Source organism: Pleurodeles waltl, chromosome 1_2 (genome assembly GCF_031143425.1).
Source record: "Pleurodeles waltl isolate 20211129_DDA chromosome 1_2, aPleWal1.hap1.20221129, whole genome shotgun sequence".
Taxonomy (NCBI): Eukaryota; Metazoa; Chordata; class Amphibia; order Caudata; family Salamandridae; genus Pleurodeles; species Pleurodeles waltl.
The window spans coordinates 1025155382-1025178260 of NC_090437.1; the positions used below are offsets into that span (position 1 = coordinate 1025155382).

The window sequence follows — 22879 nt, forward strand, 5'->3', positions numbered from 1 at the left end:
TTCATCGGCATAGTCTTGAAATGGAGGGCAGAACAGTCATTTCATCTTCAAGATTTTAAGAATGCTCCAAACAATGCAGTTTCTCACACAGCAGTTTAACTTCACCCTATTGGCCTTGTCCATATTTTTCGTGACTCAATTGACTTGGACGAGGATAATTTTTCAGTAGATCTTTTCTTAACTGTGGAGCTAGTCTAATCGGAGATATCTGTAACATTTAAACAGTATCTCAGAGCAGTGGTCTTATGTTAGGCACATACAGAAAACCTATTTTAAAGATGGGTAGTAGGCAGCTGCTGTGCACATTTGAGAAAAGTTTGTGTCAGCGAAGTTTGAAGTTGCCAGGGGAGTCAATACCATATTCACCTCTTACATAGTTGTGGGTTATTAACTTGGCGCTAGCGTCCTTATTTCTCTATGGTACTACATTTCACAGTACCAGCCTGTTTAAACCACCATGGAAATGCATTATATTAACAGGAAAGAAGGGGTTTGATCTTTTCTGAGCTATCAGAAAGGCACCTTACAAAGAATGGGACTTGAAAGTTTTCGTATCCGAACAGGACTTAACACTGAGGCCAAAACTTGTCTTGAGGTTGTTAGACAAATCTAAAAGCAAAACCTGCCACTACATCATTCATTGTTCACTTGCTTGAACAAGGAGGTTTCCTGGACACACTAGGAATTCTGATGAATCTGGAACATTGAAAGTACTTAAGGTTTGTGGCAAGGCTATTCAATAGCAGTTCAAGGTACTGCCATATGGAATTAAAGTTAATAGTATTTCTCAAATGCTCAGCAGCTGTGGCTGTGCATCTCAGCTGACACTTCAGACTGGCTTTTCAAGGTAACTTGATTCCAGCAAGGCCAAGAAAACATATATTAGGCGTTGCACCATTTGTGCTGGTTGGGATTCACTGTAAACATGAAAACCACATCTTCAATCCAATCTCAGCTGGAGGTCTTAGAAGCATAGCTTGGACAACAGTACTGGTATAGAAAATGTAGGACTAAGGAACCTACTTTTGTTGCAAAGGTTTGACTTTACCAGGCGTCTCTTGGTGACTGCGAGAAAATAATGTGAATAATAGTGCCATGCATGCACATCTTCAAATGAGACAAAGACTAGAATCATTATCTAATCTTAGACCCTGGGGAATAAATGGATCTGATAGTTGTCGCCAGCATAGTACAAAAAGTGTTAAAATGATCAATACTAGAAAGAATGAGTACGTTTTTGTAGTGCACTATTTGACTGGTCTATAGGGCAATCAGGTAGTGCCTGGCGGGCTGGTCTGACAAGCCAATGAATGGGCCTGTTTTTTGCTGTATGTGGGCTTAACGGTATGGTGGGGCGATTATTACTGTTGATTTCCTGATATTGCCACCTGCTTTGCCTGCAGTAATCAGAATTGCATGCGGCCTCAGCTACCTTGCAAAACACTTACAGAGCATGTTTTTAATAGTTCAAAACTACCCTTATTGGCAAATGTGGGCCATTTTTTAATTATTTGATTCACTATTGTGGACCACTTTTATTTTGGTGCCCAGGCCTATTTTCTGTTCAGTTCGTCCCTTCTGGAGTGTTCATAACAACATGTGCATCACAGACAGGAAGGATTCAGTGCTCATCTAGGCAAACTACAAATCAGAGGTCCCTGGGCACCAGAAGATGTGCTCATTCATAAGTGGTTTGGAGTTGAAGACAGCATACTTAGCACTCAGATCTTTCCAAATTGACATACTGACAAGTTGACAATATCAAAGCAATGTTATGTATAGGTTAGCAAGGAGGAACAATATTTTACAATATTTCATAACTAATTTAGGACATTTGGCACTGGATGATATAATACAACAATTTCACTGGTTGTGGGTTCATTGGCGGGAGAACAAAATGCTGGTGCTCAAAGCTTCTTTTTGTTTTCTTAATATATTGATGCAAATTTGATGTGCAGTAGTATGGTGTCCGTGTTTACACATGCCGTACCTGGGGATTGATAACGTGTACCGCACTGGGTTATTGTTGATCTTTGGTGAGCCTTTTCCTGGCCCCTGCATAGTGCGGTTCTGACGCAATCTCGTCCAGCTAGAAAAAAATATGGATGGAAGTCTTTCAGGAGTTTGTCCCCGTGACCTTGGGTGGTGTCTACTTTTGTTTGTCCTGATGATGACTCCGGTGGATTTATTCTGAACAGGGAGTTCAAAAGTGGACTTAATATTTCGCCCATCCAGGACTGTAATTTTAGGATACTGGACTCTTACATTTTAGGAATTCTTTTGTTTCAAGCTTTCCATCCAGTAATCCGTGGAGGAATGGGCATCTGGTGCATAGTATGATATTGTAAATTTTTGTATGTAAACTTATTTCGTGTAATTGTTCACTTTATATCACTTTTTTATGTGCGCCGTCACTTGGAGCACCTATTAGTGTATTTTCTGAATATATCATTTTGCAATAGAGTGTGTGATATAATGTTTGCCCTGAAAGGTTAATATTGATTTATGTGATTGATCAATATTATATCCGTATCTTGTTTTGTATAATTTATTGTTATCTTCCTGGTTGAACATTTTGGTTGAATGCAAAGATGGCAGTCAGGCATTTCATACATCAGGGAGTTGTTGAATAGATCTTCAAAACATTGGGACCCCAAACACAGACCTGTTTGCTATCAAAGAAAACTCAAAATGGCAAAACTTTACCTTGAGATATCCTCAATTGCTGAGTAATGATTAGTCAATAAAATTAAAATCCAACATTGGTTTACAATTCTCTGCAGCTACCAAAAGTTCCTCTAGTTAGAAACAGGTGCAAATCTTGCATATGCCCATACTAGTAGTAGAACTACTGTTGACTTGGTAAATGTAGTCACACCAAACGTACCACCATAGCAAACTGTGCTGCAGCTGCCAGTTCTTACACACCTATTGATTCTAGGTAAGGGAAACAACGTCTCAGTGGAACCCAAAAGGTTTAACTTTGCTACATGACCTCAGGTTTTCCCGTTGCAGGGTTTCCATTCCATTTCGTTTGTGGGTATGGGATGCCCTATTGTGTTGGAGTATTATGGAGGGGGAATTTATCCTACATCCCTATAAACTCCTCCTCCCACTTCCTGGCAAGAGACTTTGAGAGCCACTTACTGGGTTATTGTGTTTGGTACGACAGAAAATAACTTCACGTCAACATAGATCAGAGGCATATGGGAGTTATGAAAGTACAGAAGCATTATTGGGTCACGTTGAATGAATCACACAAGTCAAATATCATCCAATACCAGAGTCACACATCCAATACATGATTTATTTAATGTTTGTGAATTATCATGATATGCACAATGTGTCAGTAGAAAACCCGGTTTGCCATACCAGTTTACGTAGTTTAAGAGATTTCTACTGTGTGCAAAACAGATGTATTGTGCAGAGATGGTTCCAGCAATATCTTTGCAGTTAAGTATACTTCTAGGAGGATTAATTATACCTCCATTTAAAATAATACATATCACACTGCTGAATTACTGAACTAAAACAATGCAATAGCCATAATATATTACTGTAGAGTAGTAGATTTGGTGCATAAAGCTTTTTTTTTTTTTAAACAAATTTTATTGCTGTAAAGAGGTGATGATTCACACAGACATTAACGAGCCAGATGTATCAAAATTCTTATTGTACAGATAATATTGTTAGCTGTCGTTTGCTCCTTTGCAAAATCATTGGAATAACTGGTGTTAGCATCTTTAGACAATTATAACATTTTCCATCATCTTTAGAGAGTTTCCTTCTCATTAGTATCTCTATAGCTAGCGTGAGAGTCAAGCTAGCCTAGCTTGTTCACCCGATTGGTTGATGTACAGATAACAGCTAAATTGAAATGCACCTGGTAATTGCGACAATGCGTGTCCGTTGAGAGTGTATGGTGCTCAAACAAAATGTAACTAGACCCCTCCTTCCCCCCTCAGCTTATACCCTGTGGTGACTATGTATCCTGTCTGGTCATGCCTGATCCTCCCGGGCTGTGTTAGTCACGTGGAGTGTCCCAAGTAGCTCGCCCGGGGACCCCCTCCTGTCCTAGTGTGTGCCATGTGGCTTGACCCCTGAGAGGGCATCAATCCGCATGTGTAGTAGCCTGTGTGAGGGCATCTCTACCCGGGTCCGAATGATCTGTCTGCAACGCTGTGACAATCTGATCCCAAGCCTCCTTCATCTCGGGGAACTCCAGACCCCTTCTTAGTTCTGTGTATAGCACTGGTCCCTCACTTTCGGCCCATTGCCTAAGCACCCTTAGCCAGTCCCGGAGCCGCGGCCCCCCCGGGGACTTCCAGTTCCCCCGTCAGCTCCCTTTTGGCTAATAAAAACACAAGGTCTTGGAATCTGCAAGTGGTCTTATTCCTGGGTGTATGTGGAAACCAATGAAATATGCATCTAGCGGGTGTGCGGTTAATATCGATCTCTATGATGTTAGCTACTTCTGCGACCACTGTCTCCCAGTAGGATTCCAGCTGGGAACAGGACCAAATCATGTGGAGGAAATCCGCCGCCCCCATTTCACAGCGGGGGCATTTTGCCTCTCTTACTCTAAAGTGATCTCGTAATCTGAGTGGGGTGAGGTAAGCTCTGTGTAGTATGTAAAACTGTATAAGCTGGAACCTAGCATTTTTGGACACCTTAGGTGTTCTTTCCAGAATGCGTACCCAGGCGGTATCCGGTATCTGCGTCCCCAGATCATGCTCCTATTTCTGCTTCAGTCCCAGTAGGGGAATCCCTTCCTCTTCCTCAATCACCGTGTACAGCCTAGTGACCGCCTTATGTGTCCACCCTGTTGTCAGCAAATAATTACTGAGACCATGTTGAGGAGGTTCAGCAGCTCCCGTCCTCCAATGTCGCCCAGCGGTTCAGGTGAGCGCGCAGTGTAATAGAAAATGGCCCTGCTGGAGGTCATGTTCCTGCCTAAAATCCTCAAAGGGTAGGAGGTTGCCCCCTCTGTACAGCTCCCCTAGCTGTGTGACCCCTGCCTCGATCCCAGGTGAGTAGGCCCCTCCTCTCTCCCATCCCAGGAAGCCAGCGAAGCCAGGGTAAAGGTACATCAGGAGAGTATGGCATACTCAGCCCCGCCCTACGGAGGCATCGCCACCAGCATCTGCGGATAACGGCAGGTTTGATAGACTTCGTCCGTCCTCTCCCTGTAGCAGTAAAAAAGATTCCAGCCAGTTCAGAAGTTGAGGGAGCCATCAGGCCCTCTACATTCTCTCCAACACCACCGTCTCCCACCCATCTCACTAACCATTGCAGCTGTGCAGCAAGATAGTATGCTTCAAAATCGGGCACTGACAAACCACCCCCGCACGGGGTCTGTTCAGTGTCGCCCATGCCACCCTGCGTCAGCCCCCACCCCCCACGACAAACGCAGTGATCGCCATGTCCAGTTCTCTAAACAAAACGCGCGACACCCAAAGGGAGAATGCTGCAAAATAATACAGTAACCTAGGCAGCACCACCATCTTGAGGAGGGCGACCCTTTCAGCCACCGATAACGGGAGCGATCCCCAAACACCAAAGCACGATCTCAGAGCCCCCACCGCCCTACCGATGTTACCGTCTAGGATATCTGGCTGGGAGTGGAAGATTCTCACCCCCAAGTACGTGGTACAGCGCGGCTCCCATGCCACTCCGTCCAGCTCTGTTGGCGGTGCGGTGCCCACTACCATTGGAACAAAAAAGATTTTTGTCAAATGACCCGCAATCCTTATAACTGTCCAAAGTGTGCCATTAGTGTCTGCGCCCCGTCCCTTTCCGGTCCGGTATTTCATAAGAATAAGAGGAGGTCGTCCGCATACAGCGCGATCACATGACGCCGGCCGCACCTGACCAGGCCTTGGTACCAAGCGGCTGTCCGGGCCTGGGCGGTCAACGGCTCCATCGCCTGAGCGAACAGCAGTGGTTACAGCAGACATCTCTCTCTGGTGCCCCTGCCAACTGCGCTGAGATGCATGTGCCCGTCCTTACCCTTGCCTTGGTCTACGTAAAGCAATTGTGTCCATCCAATAAAGCCTTCCCCAAGGCCCATGTGAATGAGAACTCTACATAGGTAATCCCACTCCAGGCTGTCAAATGCCTTCTCTATATCTATGGCAAGGACCACAGAACCTGGGTCAGTAGGGGTCGCCAATTCCATGAGGGATAGCAGCCTGCGTACATTCTGGGCGGTGCCCCTAGTGGGGATGAATCCCGCTTGGTCCGAGTGGACCAGCTGTGTCATGTGTGGCAGTAATCTCATTGCTAGTACCCTACTCAATATTTTGTAGTCCGTATTAATCATGGAGAGGGCCCTGTATATGCCCCTTCTTTGTCAGGGGGTTTACCGGGCTTTAGCAATGGAACAATTAAGGCTTCACCTGTCGAGGCCGGTAGACGGCCAGTCGCTCGTGCCTCGTTATACAACGCCAGCTTGGGGGTGAGTGTCCGTGCATAAGTTGCATAGACCTCAATGGGAAGTCCTTCCGTGCCCGGGGTCTTTCCGTGAGCCAGGCCCGCTATAGCTGCCCCGATCTCCGATACCTCGATATCCCTACCCAGGGCTTCGCGCTCATCCTCGGTCAGTGCTCGGGGCGACAGTGCCGATAGGAAATCTTGTAACTCCGCTCCCGTCCTGGGGGACGAGCTGGTGTAGAGGGCGGAGTAATAATCGTGGAAATACGAGTTTATGTCGGCTTGATGATAAAGTTTTGCACCCAGTGAGGTGGTAATCTCCATTATAGGGGTCCCTCTGTTGGCGGGGTTAGCCAACCATGCCAGCAGCGCCCTCGTTTTATCTCTTTCAGTGTGGGCCCCCGCAGTGTACTACTTATAGTCGAAGCATCTTAGCGTCTCGGTATGCTCCGCCACTTTTCCCTGGCCTCGTGCTCCTCCCCTCGCCTCTCCGGATGATCCAGTGCAAGTTTCTCCAGTTACCTAAGGTCCCGCTCTGCAATCATTATATCCCGCAGCAAGGACCCTCTAATCCCAATAGAAGCCGCCATACAGTGACCGCGCACTACTACTTTGAATGCCTCATAGAGTGTCTGTGGTGAAGGAGCTGTGGGCTCGTTGTCCTCAAAGTAGTGGGTTATATGTTCCCTGAAAGCGGGGTCTGTCAGCGAGTCTGGCTTAAGTCTCCAGGTGGGAATGCATGTGGCAGCTCTTGTCCAGGACAAGTGCAGTAGTAACAGATTATGATCGGAAATGGTTTTCCCCAGATGTTCCACTCCTTGCGCCTGTGCATGCACCTCTGTAGTGCTCAGGAACGTATCAACCCATATATGGAGATCATGGGCAGCAGAGTAATGAGAATATTCCCTGGATACAGGGTTAAGAGTTCTCCATATATCTACCAGAGGCCACTCTGCCTGCCAATCTGTGAACTTTCTAGCAAGCGCGTTAATTGGGGATTCCCGCAGGCGGTGGGTGGGATATATCCAAGCCTGGGTTAGCCACGCAATTAAAGTCCCCCCCCCCCCCATCAGCACCTAGTGAAGCACGTGAGGTGCCAGCATGGTTGTTCGTTTGTTGAGAAACGCGCCCTGTTCTATGTTGGGAGCATACACATTGATCAAGGTTATATCTCATCCGCCCAGGCGGCCGGTGACCAGTACATAGCGTCCGTCGAAATCTGCTAATGTGTTAGTGACATGGAACAGGACCTCCACCCTGATCCATATCAAGGTGCCCCTTGCGTAAGCTGAATAAGTAGTGTAAAAGAGTTGCCCCCTCCACCACCTGTGAAGTGCTGTGCCTTCAGCGGTCGTCCGATGGGTCTCTTGTAGCATTGTGATATGCGTCCCTCACCTGAGTAAATAGGAGTATACCTTGTACCGTTGGTCATATTATGCATCCCTCTTATATTCCAGGAGATTACCTTGCATCCCTGCTGGTCACCCATAACAGAGGTCCTCCAACCTCCTCCCCCGCGCAACCACCACCCGGCCAGGCGACCTAGACTAGCGCTTCTTCTGGCCTTGGATTCATCACAGGTAAAGCTGAAAACAATTCCCCCCCAAAAACAACCAAAACACCTTCAACTCCCCTTCCCCGGGACAGGTTGGGAAACAGTCCTCCATCCAACCTTATCAAACGTAAGTCGTTTCTAGGTGGGTAGGCAGGTAGAATCTCTCGAGCCATCCAAGGGATCAAGACAGTGTCCCGGGGCTACTTTAAATGTTTTGACTGCATGCCTCGTGAGTCGTGTGGGCCTCGGGTCTGAAGGCCAAGGTTTAGTTCAGTATAAGACGTCAAGCACCGGGCCAGCCATCAGATAACGCAGTCCGAGGTTCCAGGTGTCACTGCAGGTAGTTCTAGGCTTGTTGCAGCCGATCCTGCCAACTCCGCCTCAGAGACCGATCCTTCGGGCCCTCTCGTCGTATCAATTGAGCGCGGGCTACCACCTCCCAGGCTGAAGGAGGCCACCTCCGCTGCTGCTTGGCTTCTCTCCGTTTGTGCTTCCTCCTGTGTGGGCGCCACCGTTCACCACCTATGTCCTTTCACGTCTCGGTGTCTGCTGCGTAGTCTGGGTTCTCCGGTGCTCCCCTCCCCCGTTGAGTCCCCCTGCTCTTCCAGCCAGTCTCTTCCTTCTTGTGACATGCAGAAAAATCGCGTTCCCCTGCCATCCGCCACTCTCAGCGTAGCAGGCAACATCATTGCATAGGGGATGTTCATTTGCTGGAGACGCTTTTTAATTTCTGAGTACATTGCGTTAGGAAGTTAGCTCTGTATATACTATTTCAAAGTAAGAAATAGTGTGCACAGAGTCCAAGGGCTCCCCTTAAAGGTAAGATATTGGCAAAATTAGATAATTCTATTGCTCTATTTTGTGATAGTGTGGTCGAGCAGTAGGCTTATCAGAGGGTAGTGTTAAGCATTGTTGTACACACACAGGCAATAAAGGAGGAACACACACTCATGATGTAAAAAAAAATATTTTCTTAGTTTATTTTAAGAACCACAGGTTCAAGATTTGAAGTAAATACATAAAATGCAAGGTACTCCACACAGGTAAGTTAGGAATTTGAATAAAAGCAATATCAAATACAGTCTTTGTTAAAATGGCAATAAGCTATTTTAAAAGTGGACACTACAAAAATCAACAGTTCCTGGGGGAGGTAAGTAAAGGTTAGATTGTGAGGTAAGTAAGACACAAGTCTCAGATCAGGGGCATAGGCAGCCCACCGTTGGGGGTTCAAGGCAACCCCAAAGTTACCACACCAGCAGCTCAGGGCCGGTCAGCTGCAGGGGTCAAAGAGGTGCCCAAAACACATAGGTGACTATGGAGAACAGGGGTGCTCAGATTCCAGTCTGCCAGCAGGTAAGTACCCGCGCCATCGGGGGCAGACCAGGGGGGGGTTGTAGAGTACTGGGGGAGGGGGGGGCACAAGTAGGCACACAAAACACACCCTCAGTGGCACAGGGTCGGCCGGGTGAAGTGTGCAGAGCAGGCGTCTGGTTTTAGATAGGATTCAATGGAGGGACCTGGGGGTCACTCTAGCAGTGCAGGCAGGCACGGGGGCTTCTCGGGACAGCCACCACCTGGGCTAGGCAGAGGGTCGCCTGGGGGTAACTCCTGCACTGAGGTTCGGTTCCTTCAGGTCCTGGGGTCTGCGGATGCAGTGCTGGTTCCAGGCCTTGGGTCCCTTGTTACAGGCAGTCACGGTCAGGGGGAGCCTCTGGATTCTCTCTACAGGCGTCGCTGGCTACTCACGGGGTCGCAGTCGCCGGGGAGTCCTCCCTGTGGTGTTGGTTCTCTGGATCTCGAGCCGGGGGCGTCGGGTGCAGAGTGGGAAGTCTGACGCTTCCGGCAGGAAACTTAAGTTCTTTAAAGGTTGCTTCTTTGTTGCAAAGAAGTTGCTGTTGTTGAGCAGAGCCGCTGCTCACAGGAGTTTCTTGGTCCTTTAGTCTAGGGCAGTCCTCTGACGCTTCAGAGGTCGCTGGTCCCTGTCGGATGCGTCGCTGGTTGCAGGTTTTCGAGTCAGGAGAGAGGCCGGTAGGGCTGGGGCCAAAGCAGTTGTCTTCCGTCTTCTCTGCAGGCTTGTAGGTCAGCAGTCCTTCTTCTTTCTTCAGGTTGCAGGAATCTGATTTCCTGGGTTCTTGGGGGTCCCCCTAAATACTAGATTTCAGGGTGTGTTTAGGTCTGGGAGGGCAGTAGCCAATAGCTACTGTCCTTATTATTTTGTTATAATTAGTAATGGCTCCTGAAACGCGTCAATGCCGCATCTGTCAAATTAACAGCATCTGCGGGATGTGAGCCGGAGCCGCTGTACTTCTTACTACGGGCTTTGCTGTAGTGATGGCGGAATCTGGGGTGAGAAGTACAGCGGCTCCGGCTCACATCCCGCGGATGCTGTTCATGTGACAGATGCAGCATTGACGCGTTTCAGGAGCCATTACTAATTATAACAAAATAATAAGGAAGTCTTCAAAATCTACATTACGAGTAGACAGCCCTGATGAAGTCTTGGGGTACACCCCTGACGAAACACGTGTTGCTGAGTTCTAATGGCAACCGACAATTAACAGCTGGAAATCTGAAGAATTGAAGAACTAAGTTATGAATATCCGTTTCTGAAGTTGGAGAATAAAGACATGAACATTGATTTTTAATGGACTTTTTGTTGGATGTGTGCCTTATATAAATTAAAATTGTTATCAGTGATCCATCACTGAGTGTAAGGAGTTTAGGGTGACCTTCTTTTAAGTGCACCATCAGTACTAATTGGAACATATCGATTTTTGACAAGTAGCGCCATACACTCCTTTTTGGTCATCCATTATTATTTTTCTATTTAGAAACCTAACCTAACTTTGTCCATGATGTCTGTTTCATACGTTCCACAAAAATGCATTCATTTGTTGGTTATCCAAAAATGTGCATCAACTGATTCATTGCTTACCCACTGTGTGTCAGTTCATAAGATAAAATGTAGCAGATGAAAACTGTAGATGAAGGAAGGTTATGCATCTTTAAAATGTGCCCAACACAACGAGTTTTAGAAATAGTGGTTATTTGTACAACTCTGAATTTGGGGCTATCCATAATATCTTGTGCTTCAGAGGGCCTTTTGCAAAATGTCATCTTTTTTTTAGAGAGCTGGCTTACAATTAGAAACCAAAAATGGAGAGAAATTCAATTGATAATTAAGACTCCCAGTTTAATATTTGTATTGATAATTGCAGATGCATAAAGACATAACAGCTCTTTTCCAGTCCGAACCTGTTTTAAAACTTAGAAAGAAGCGTAAAATATGTATTCTTTTGAATGATTCTCAAAGTTGTGACTGCAAGGGCAGTAGCTGAGCAGATCGCTAGGTAGAGGAGTTAAAGAAAACAGAGAAGGCTTTCTAATGAAGTTTACATAGCTTCAGCTATGTAGCTGTATAATACGTTCTACAATGCTAATGTTTTCAAATGAGTGTATTTTGTATGTCGTTGCTGTGGTGCTAAAATATAATAGGCATTCTAACATAAAGGTACATTTTTCAGATAATTGTGAATTAGCTGTCACAACCTAATATTTACAGTAAAGTCAAAATAAGTATGGATAAATGCAGGTACAAGCGTCAAAAATGTACATATGGATAAATGCAGACAGAAAATTATAAAAATAAAGACATGAAACTTGGAGCCCTTGTAATATTAAATGCTATACTATTCTGTGTGTCCATATTCCTCCAAAATAAATAGAATACCCCACTTCGGTGGAAGAGGCAAAGTCTGAAAAGCAAGAGGCAAAGTCTGAAAAGCAACAAGGAGGCAAATAATTATTTTGTTCTGATGATGTGAGTAACCGTAGTTTTTGGGCCCATGCTTGGCTGGCACCCAGGGAAGCCTACCAACTCCAGACATTTCTGAAAATTAGACATGCAGGGAAGTCCAGACTGGTGTGACTTGTGTGGATCCCACAATGTTTTCTTTCTCACAGTGCCCTGCAAGCATAAAAGCATTGGTCCCCCAAAAAAAATTTCAGTTATTTATGTGACAGAGTACACTGGCACTTGCAGTTTTTGGTCAGTCTTAGTACCCATTTTTATCAATCTCTGGTGACTAGTTGGCTTTCTTTCCTCCCTGTAGGTCCGACTGAGAGTAACCCATCCCTAGTTGCTCTCCATGGGGGAAGCAGAAAGACTGATAATGCCCATTTTTACTAGGGTGGCACTTGATAATGCCTCAGGGGCTGTTGCTCCTCTGCCCTTCAAACTGTTTCTGGTGGCTAGTGGGTGGCTCCCTGCTTGGAGAACCCTTAGCAGTGATTCACGAGGGCGAGTTACTATTTAAAAGGTGACACTTTCCCATTTCCAGCGGCTCCTGTTCCTTGATGATAGGCGCTGTTCCTTGATAATAGGTGCTTGATGCAGGGCTACTTTCCGTTTCTGTATCTGTGAATGCTACCTTTTCAGGAAAGTGTTGACTTGTAAATGGTTGATATACACCGGAAAGGTTTTATAAAATGTATTGCCCAGAGTTTATAATCCAGCATACAATTAGCAGTCTCGATGCCATTTGGTCCCCGGACATGGGAGATGTTTAAATTCACATAAAGCTGTGTTCCTTGCAAGTTTTACTACTAATCGATCTTTCTAGTAGAAACACTTTTGGTGCCACCAACAAGCCACCGAAAATATAATCCCACAGGCATATCCACATACTGTTATAAGATTAGGCTGTGTGGTTTAGCAAGGCTTTTAAATACTTCCTTACATTGCCTACCGGCATGCCTTTTTATTCGATTCTCGGGATCTCTGATTCTTACTTTTTGTTAACTTGAACTTCTTTTTTTTTTCATTCAACAACAAAAAACAAAATGTGAGGAGTCCCTTTTAATGATTTCTATCAAATTCAGACTGTACTATGCTAAACTATATTGTCTGAGATTAGGGAAGTTCTATTTCATTTCTGATTTTCTTGATTTTGCCACAAATTGAAGTGCATATCATTCTAGGTTCTCCTAGTTCTTCTGAACTGACTACAGTTCCATTTTTTTCTTATAAAGCACTAACTAAAAGCAAATAATCATTATCCTATTGTTTTTCTCTTTTAAAATGTTTAATTTGTTAACACTATTATCAGGAAGTAAAATGTAATTTAAGGTATACAACCAGTACCTGAAATATGGCTCATGAAGGCAATAAAGTCACTGTCATAACTGGCTATTTACTTATCTCAGTTGCATACTGAATAAGAGATTTTGGGAACCTCCATCAATTCATCCAAAAAGTTACTCAACACTAGTAGTGGAGTATCATCTTGGTTGTTAAATGGCAGATAATACATATACCAGATTATACAAGTGAATCTCACCCCTCAGTTTGTATTACCAATACATGCCTGCATTCAGTTCTTATTACAGTACACTTCCAATATCTATTTTTCAGGGTAGAATCGCAAGATCCCCTCTACCTTGACATGATAAAGATTTAGTTGCTATTTATATAACTTTTTTTTTATATGAAATGATTTTGACGTTTCCAGGATGCCAAGTTTTTTGCATGCAAATTTTATCTACTGTATTCAATAACTAAGCTATTCTGCAATGTGCATCAGTCTGTATAGGCCAGCACCATTCCATGATAGCAAAACTATAGGGTCTGATTTTGCAGATGTAATATTTCATTTCTGATTTTCTTGATTTTGCCTAAAACCAGTGGATGGATTTAGTATTTCCACTAATCCATACCCAGTCTTCTTCAACCATAAGCCTTTTCTCCTTGCTGTCTACTTTAAAGGAATAAAGGTCAACACAGCATGATGGTGCAAGAGGGAATATTTGGATTTTGAAAGGCGGATTATCACTTTGACCCTAACCAAACTCTTGATACTCCTCATTCAGGGAAACCGATTTAATGTGTAGCTTCTCCTTTGTCTTAAAAGATTCTCGTTGAAGTTTAAATCAAAAAACTGCAGCACGAGGATATTTTTCATAAAATGACAACTGTATATAAATGGGCAAGTTTAAAAACATATTTCTTGAATTATATAGTGCCTCCTAGCACTGATTATTGTTTAATGTAATTTTAGTCACCTTGGGCTGGGGACCTTTGTTGTTCAATATACGTTAAATATAAATATATATATATATATATTTATGTATGTATATATATATATATATTTAAGTTCATTAAAGATTATATAGAGTAGTGCTTCCACACTAGTAAATTATTATAATAGGTTTACCCTATTTAATATATTGTGTCTTCCTTGTGAATGATATTGAGGAATGTACATTAGGTAATAAATGTTAATGTTTGCGCGGATGGAGAGGTTTATTTAAATTGTGGCATCTTTCAGAAGATTCTCCAGTATCGCACCACCATTTAGTACTGTACAGCTTGCCACATTTAACCTGCTCTTGCGGTGGGGATTTTTCAACAGAATGATGTGTCTCTTTGGGGGTATTATCCACTAGCTTAACTCTTACTTGATCTGAGGACCTACAGAAACTTTATCTCTACTGGTCTGGCTGTACCCCCAGTGCTAAGTATCCCTACAATGACACTAGTAAGAATATCTTTACTGTCACAGTGCTGCATTGACTAGTGTTTATACACCAAATCCTTTCTTATTGTGTAACCATAAACTGTAAGTATTGCTTGGTAGTGTTGATTAGATCAGTACAGAGGTATGTAGAGTTTAAAATCTGTGTAGATGCTCACTTGTAGCAATGTGCCGGAGTGTGTTAGCTTCCCTACTCCTTGTCTGTCCATTTAGTGCACCAAAGTATTTTTTTTTTTTACTCCCGAGTTATAGACCTTTGCGTCTTTGCAGCTTAAAAAAAGACAAATGAGTTGCTCGGTGAAATACATGTTGCTGCCTAATTGAGTATTCTTTTTCTACTTTTGAAGAAAATCAGCATGATGCAATGATCCAGGTATGACTGTTGTGCTGTAAACTTGAGATAACCACATACATATTGCTCCAGTATTTGTCAGTTCTTAGGTTTATTTGATTGTGTTACTTTTACCTTCTTTAATGTATTTCTCTCCACCATTAAAAGTAGTGTCTTTTGCTGGACAGAATGCATTGTTTTGAAATTGTTTATTTTTGTTTATTTTTGATGGATGTTTGACAATAGGGAGGTGAAAACTGCTTAGAAGGTATGACTTTTGTTATCTCCGGAGTACTTGAATCAATTGAACGAGATGAAGCTAAATCCCTGGTAGAGCGCTATGGAGGAAAAGTTACTGGCAATGTGAGCAAGAAGACAAACTACTTGATCATGGGTCGGGACGGCGGGGAGTCAAAGAGAGAAAAGGTACAAAATACATATTGTTTCTACGATAGTGTTCATATTTGTCAACTATTGATCACTATAGGTGTATCAATAGTATCTGTTGCCTCTTCCTGTGATTATTTCTACACCCAGCACTTCAGTTCTGAACTTGTTTTGAACTTGTGCCACCTCTCCTGATTATGTGGCAGGAATTGTAAATGCTGTTTAGCCTGTTAACAATAACCGCATAGGTGCACATGACGATCCTCCTACATCTTACCTTGCTCTAACTCTGTTCCTTGGTCTCATTTGACCATTGAAGTCTGAAGCTTTTACCAGGTTTTAATTGCTGGTTAGCACGTTTTTAACCATGGGTGTTTTTATAGCTTTGTGTTTCAAATTACTCTTGATTCTTTTTTTTTCCTTTCATAGGCGTGATTCTGTGTTTCAAAATGTCCCCGCCTGACATGTGACAACTGATTCCAGTTAGCTGTCTGTTACTGAAACCTTTACTTGTCTTTGAAGGCGGCCTCAAATAAGTTCATATCAGTTGTGCTGAAAAAGTACCAAAAGAGTTAAAGTGAGCAGCAAATTTATGTAGCTACACTGTTAGCCATCACTTTATGTTCAAAGAACGCTTCAATGCAGATCTTTGAGCATTATTTATTAAAATCCAAGCACCCCAAATTTTGATCCCCTAGTGGAAATTACCAGAGTGGTACACTATATTTGCTTTTGATATTGCATGGATAATTCGCTTACTAGCAATTTCGTCTGCATGCTTATAGGCGGTGCCACAGACTTCTGCGACCTCATATTTCTTTTGGAATTAATGACATGCAGCCAAATAAAGGTGCTACCTATATTCGTTGCTATCCCTTCCTTTCTTTCAGCAAAATTCAACGTATATCCGGAGCTCCACTCTCACGCTTCAGTTTACCAAGCCTGAAATCAGGACTGTGTGCTAGGAATATACCTCTCCTGAAGATTACAGTATTCAAAGCACGGCACGTCTGCAGGAAGCAAATATTGGTTATGGATCCGCACAACATGTACTTGTGGTGCTGGAGTTGAACACGGCTTGCTACGACCTGTAACAAATGCTCCATGATGCACCCAAAAGTCACCAGGGAGTAGGAGGCAAAACTGTATGTCATGGGGCAGATCCTGCTTCAAACCATGGACTTAAGGTTGTGGGGACACTGTTGTTTCAGGTTCCAATCCTGCTCAGAGTTGATATCCTTGAGTAAGGTGATGTTGAAAGTCAAGTCTCGCCATAAGCACAGGAAACTGGGCCCTTCCCATTACTCTGGCTCTGGGGTAAAGTTACGCAGTTGGCCTTCAAGGATACAACTCCGCCCCTTTGACTTTTAATGCTACGGCAGAGACATTGATGGCGACTTGGTCCAATCCATGCTTGGCTCTGCCATTAAGTCGCTGTGTGGCTAGGAGTCATAGACCTCTTCCTGGGCACCTAGCCTTTCTGACCCAGGACACAACTCCTTGGAGCTTGCACGTTCAGGCTTCTACCAGAAAGATTAACACAAAAGCATTTGCCACTGCTCTGCCTGATAGGGAATTGAAGTGCATTGACTTGTTTGGTAAAAGTGCCTTGTAGGAAGCTTATGTGGTATGTGAATACTGTGTAAAAGGTCCAGGGGTTCCCCAGTGAGTGGACAGGGTTAGCAATGCAATCCCAAAGTGGTCTATTTTGGGGTAATGTGGTTGAACAGCCGCCTGCAGAGGAGTGCAAGATACCCACAAATACACACAAAAGTCAGTAAATGAGACACACAGCTCAAGAAGGAGATCCACACCAAATTATAAAAATAGCAGGTATCTTTATATATGTTTAGGCATCAGAGAAAAATTGTTGAGAGTAAGTTTTTAAATAGGCATTCTTTTCACTTTAAAAACTCAACCCTTTTTTAAAATTTTGAGTTTTGCTATGTTATCCTATGGAAGGAAAAACAAGTTCTGCTAACAGCTAGAGTACAGCGACTTAAAAGACCCATCTCCAGGAGTTAAGGTGAGTAGTGGGCAAGGCCAAGCCAGCACCCATAGCACACCCTCAGTGGCACAGGGGAGGCTGTGTGCAGAGTGCAAAATAGCATTGGCTTCCCAATGCGTTCCTATGGGGATCGGCCACTTGGAAGAGAGGCTGCAGGCTCCAGCCAGATGGCCAGTCGCGCTGAACCAACAGTGACGCTCAGGCCTCACAATGCTAAGGCATAGGTAGGCACCTTTGGTCCTCTTCTCCACGGCTCAGGGGTGACGGATGCAGAGGTGTCCTTAGGTGTCTGATTTGCTTTACCCGAGCGGTCGTGGTGGAGGGGGACTGACTGCAGGCATTGTCAGCTAGTCCAGAAGGGAGGAAACCGTAATGGACTCGAACTCTGGAGGACAGGGGAGCCTTGTTGGCATTGGTGGTCCACTTCATCTGTGGTCGGAGATGGCGGGTGCAATGACGACTTCAGGTGTTGGGTTTTGGTAGTTCCAGAGGCTTCAGAGTCCCTTCTTGTGGAGTTTACTGGAGAACAGGCCTGCTGTTCATGGGAGGTTTTGAGTCTTTATTGAAGGCAGGGAGTCCTTCTGGGTTTCTGGAGTCACAGCAGCAGGACAAATCGACTTCGGTGATTTCGATTGAGGGATGGAGGCAGGCTGGCGGGGTTGGTACCAGGTCAGCTGCTTCTTTTTCTCCTCTCCTGCTGTTGAGGCTTTTCGGTGTCCCTGGTCTTCTTAGATCATCAGGATCCACGTCTCTGGTGCTAGGGGATTCCCCAAACATTGAATTTAGGGGCATTAGGAGTGTGTAGGGTCGGAGCCAATGGGCTACTAACCCTTGGGGTCACTATGCCACATAGGGTGGGTTGTGGCGCTGGCTTCCTCTAAGGTGCCCTCTGGGTACATGTATTGGTAAGTCCAACACTGGCATCAGTGTGGTTTCACCAATACAAGATTTTTGACACTAAACATCCCTCTCTTCAGTGAAACCATCATGTAGGTGGGGAACTCATATTGTCCAGTGTCCAGCACATGCATTTAAAATAGCTTCCCTGGTCACTTACTGTGTCTGAGAATTGACAAAGACATAGCAGGGGTATATCTGCTTGTGCTGATATGAACTCAAATGTAATACAATGCACCGTGCCTTAGGGCTGTAAGGGCTACTAGAGGGGTGACTTACATATATTGCATGGAGTAATAGGGGACATGGCATACAGGCTGTGTACCAAGTTGTGTTTTTATTTTTGTCTGCACCAAGACACACAGCCTGTTGTGCTTGGTGAGGGGTCACTTAGGGTGGCACAATTTGTGCTGCAGCCCATACAGACCTCCTTTAGCACCCCAGGCCCTAGATATCCGGGGTACCATTTACTCAGGACATAAAGTGGATGCTAAAGGTTTTACCAATTGGAGAAACAACTTCACTTGTGGGAAAGAGCTCTGACATTGGGGACCTGGTTAGCAGCAGCCCAGTGCACTTTCAGTCGAAACCCCATCATGTATCAGGCAAAAAGTGGGTGGGTAACCATGTCAAAAAGGGGCAGTTTCCTAATTGACCCCCTTCCAAATAAATGAGGATGAAACTAACCTTACCCAAGAGAGTATTCATCTTCTAAGTGGAAGAACCTGAAAAGGCCATCTGCATTGGCATGATCAGTCCCAGTTCGGTGTTCCACTGTGAAGTCCATTCCCTGTAGGGAGATGGACCACCTTAATAGTTCGGGGTTTTCACCTTTCATTTGCATTAGCCGTCTGAGAGGCCTGTGGTCATTTTGAACAAGGAAGTGAGAGCCAAACAAATGTGGTCTCAGCTTCTTCAGGGACCCAAACCACAGCAAAGGCTTTTCTCTCAATGGCACTCCAACGCTGCTCTTTGGGGAGTAACCTCCTACTAATGAAAGCAACAGGTTGATCTTGGCCATTACGATGTATTTGGGATAGAACTGCTCCGATCCCATATTCAGAGGCATCTATCTGCACTATGAACTACTTTGTGTAATATGGAGCTTTTAGAACATGTGCTGGGAACAATACTTTCTTGAGAGTGTAATAGGCCTTTTGACAGCTGACTGTCCAGTTCACTTTCTTGAGCATCATTTGGATGTCAATTCTGAGACGTGCCATGTCCTTTCATGACCCTCCTGTAGAACCCAGTCAAGGCAAGGAATATACCCTGATTTGGGTCTGGGTGGTTGGAGCTACCCAGTTCCAAATTGTATGGATCTTGGGGTCAAGTGGCTGAACTTGGCCTCCACCTACGAAATGATCCACGTATACAACCTGACCCTGCCTTGTCTGGCACTTGCTTGCCTTGATAGGCCTGCACTTTTCAGAACCTCAATAACCTTGCCAAGGTGGATCAGGTGACCCTGCTAGGTAGAGCTAAAGTCAGCAATATCAAGATTTGCCGAACTAAATTCTTCTATCCAAGCCATGACTTAATTCACCAACCTTTGGAAGGTGTCGGGGGGCATTCTTTAGTCGAAAAGGCATAACAGTAAACTGATTATGCCCATCAGGATTGGAGAAAGCTGATTTATTTTTTGCTCCAGGGTCAGACCTATCTGCAAGTACCCTGATGTGATATCAAAAGTACTGAGATATTAGGCAGCCCCTAGCTGGTCAATTACTTCAGCAGCCCTAGGAATTGTGTGTGCATCTGTTCTGGTCACTGCATTGAGGCACCGATCATCAACACGCAATCTAATTTCTCTCGTTCCACCCTGGGAATGAGGCTTGTGGACTAAGACAACTGGGGTGGCCCAGGGGTTCTCAGAGTGCTCAGTGACTTCCAATTCCAGCATCTTTCTTACTTCAGCTTTGATGCTTTCTTTTACTTGATCAGATCATAGATTTTGTTTTGACAGGTAAGCTGTCACCAGTGTCCACATCATGTGTACACCAGGTAGTCTGACCAGGGGTCAAAGTGAAGAGCTCAGCATACTGATGCAGGACTTGCTTGCAGTCAGTCTGCTGTTGGTCAGTGAGGGTGTCTGAAAACTGAGCCAACTTTGGGGTTGCTGGAGAAGAGATCAGGGAAAGGTCCACTCTCAGCTTCCTGTCCCTCATCAGTGACCATGAGCATGGTCATCTCAGCGCTGTCATGATAAGGTTTAAGGCAATTAACATGGATACACCTTTTAGGGTTTCTGCAAGAGTCAAAGTCCACCAGGTAGGTGTGACTTCCCCTTTTCTTTCTAGGATAGGGTAGGGTCCACTCCATTTGTCCTGGAGGGCCCTAGGAGCCACAGGCTCAAAAACCCACACCTTCTGCCCTAATTGGAACTCCACTAGTGCAGCCTTTTGGCCATAGCAGAGCTTCTGGAACTCTGGCATGGCCCCTAGACTTTAGATGCTTTTTCCATGTACTCAGCCATTCGAGAGCAGAGGGAAGGCACATAGTCCACAATATCTTGTTTAGGTTCTCTGAGAGGTCTTTCCTATCCCTCCTTCACAAGACAAAGTGGTCCCCTTACAGGATGCCAAAGCAAAGGTCCAAAGGGGGAAAAGCTACTCTCTTCTGTGGCACTTTCCTGCAAGCAAAAAGCAGGCATGATAGTAAGACATCCCATCTTCTTGTGAGTTTTTCAGGGAGTCCACCAATCATACCTTTCAATGTCTTGTTGAATCTTTCAACAAGGCCATTGGTTTGGGCGTGATAGTGGGTAGTGAACTTATGGGTCACACCAGATTCAGCCCACATGTGTTTCAGGTAGCCAGACATGAAGTTTTTACCCCTGTCTGACACCCCCTTCTTTGGAAAGCCCTCTCTGTTAAAGATACCAGTGAGGGACCTAGCTACTGCAGGGGCAGTAGTAGTCCTCGCCGAAATTGCCTCAGTACAACTGGTTGCATGATCCACTACCACCAGTATAAATCGTTTTCCTGATGCTGTTGGAGGTTCTATGTCAATCCCTACCCTCTCAAAGGGGCCCACCGTCACTGGTAGTGGAATTAAGAGGGCCTTTAGGTGGCCACCTGTCTTGCCACTGGCTTGACAGGTGGCACTGGAATTACAAATTTCCTTCACCTTCTGGGACATACCTGGCCAGTAGAAGTGGTTCACTAATCAGTTTTAGCCTTACCAAGAGGCCAAGCTAGGGGGATGTCATGGGCCAATGTGAGGAGAAATTCTCTAAACTGCTGAGGTACTACCACTCTCCGAGTGGCACCAGGTTTGGGCTCTCTGGCCTCCGAGAAAAGGAGTCCCTCCTCCGAATAGTTTCGATTGGAGCCACTGACATGTCCCCTTTCCTGATCATCAGCTTGCCGTCTCAGGCCTTCAAGAGTGGGACAGGTTCTCTGCCCCTGGCACAGATCTTTTCTAGAGGGTCCCCCTGTGTCCAAGAGCTCTGCTGTGTAAAACCCAAGTTTGTGAGGCTCAGTTCCATCTGGGGCTGAGAGGACTTCTCCCTGAGCAGAGGCAGCCTGGTCTGGTATCTGTTTAAAAGTTGGTTTCCTAGACTTCTTGCCCTTTCTCTTGGTAGGTTGGGCCATTATTCCAGACTCAAATTCTACTCTTTCAACCTTGCATTTTGCTCTTGGTTTTATACACACCCATTCAGGTATACCCAGCATAGCTGCATAGGTCTTTCTTTGGACTTCCGCCCATGCTGAGGACTTCAGATCATTGCCTACCACAGTGTACAGGTATTGCAGGTGATACCACCGCCTTCTTTTTGCCAGTAACCCCTCCCCATTCTAAGGATATAATCACCATGGGATGTACCTTAGCCTAAGTATCAGCATTGAACACTGTATATGTCTCACCAGTCAAGTATTGGTCTGAGGACACCAGTTGCTCTGTCACCATGGTGACACTGGCACCAGTGTCTCTCAGGGCTTTAACTGTAACCTCATTGATATGTGGCTATTGTCTGTATCTCTCCAGGTTACTGAGCCAGACAACCAGGGTAGCTACATCCACCTCACCCTCAAACTAGAGTTTACTCAGTGGGTTCACTGATATTGTCAGGACCCACCTGGAATCCCAACTGGAGACTTGCCACTGCATTTACTGTAGATGTAGTAAAGCCATTCTTTTTATTGTGACAGGTAAGGTCTCCAGTTCTATGTCCAAGATCATTACAGTCATGCCACCAAGCCTTTTTGTAATCACAGTTTTTACCTTTGTACCCACCCTTGGATTTGGAATAGTCTCGGGCCCACCCTCCTGAGAAGGTTTTTGGGTGCCTTTAGAAGATATTCTGTTTTTGTCCTTTGCTTAGTTACCATCTTTCCTCTGGGAGAGGCTTTTTGGCCTCTTTCTTATGGTCAGTGTTGTAGTTTTGGTCACCATTGTTTTGGTCCAGTGGTCTGCCTTCTTACCAAACTCTTGAGGAGGAAGTGGACCTAGGTCTGCCAGGTACTGATGTAACTTCTCTTAAACACAGTTACTCAACAGGTGTTCTTTCATAATTAAATCATAAAGCCCTTCATAATCATGCACATTGTTATCTTTTAGCCAGATAGCCAGTGTTTTCATTGAAAAGTCAGCAAAATCTACCCAGGTTGGCTCTGGGTTTTTCGAGTCTCCCTGAACCTGATATTGTATTTTTCAGTGGTAAGTCCAAAGCCCTCAATCAGGGTATCCTTCATTAGGTCATAAGATTCAGCATCTGCGTTATTCAATGTCAG

At 44.9% G+C, this 22879-nt stretch overlaps 1 protein-coding gene across 1 annotated transcript in view; it reads left to right on the forward strand.

Moving 5' to 3' along the window:
- The window catches only part of RFC1 (replication factor C subunit 1), a 622078-nt gene that overhangs the window by 299320 nt on the left and 299879 nt on the right, over positions 1-22879 (forward strand). The window contains exon 11 of the mRNA XM_069202064.1: positions 15098-15277. Coding sequence (XP_069058165.1) covers positions 15098-15277 — 180 coding nt within the window. The remainder of the gene's footprint in view (positions 1-15097; positions 15278-22879) is intronic.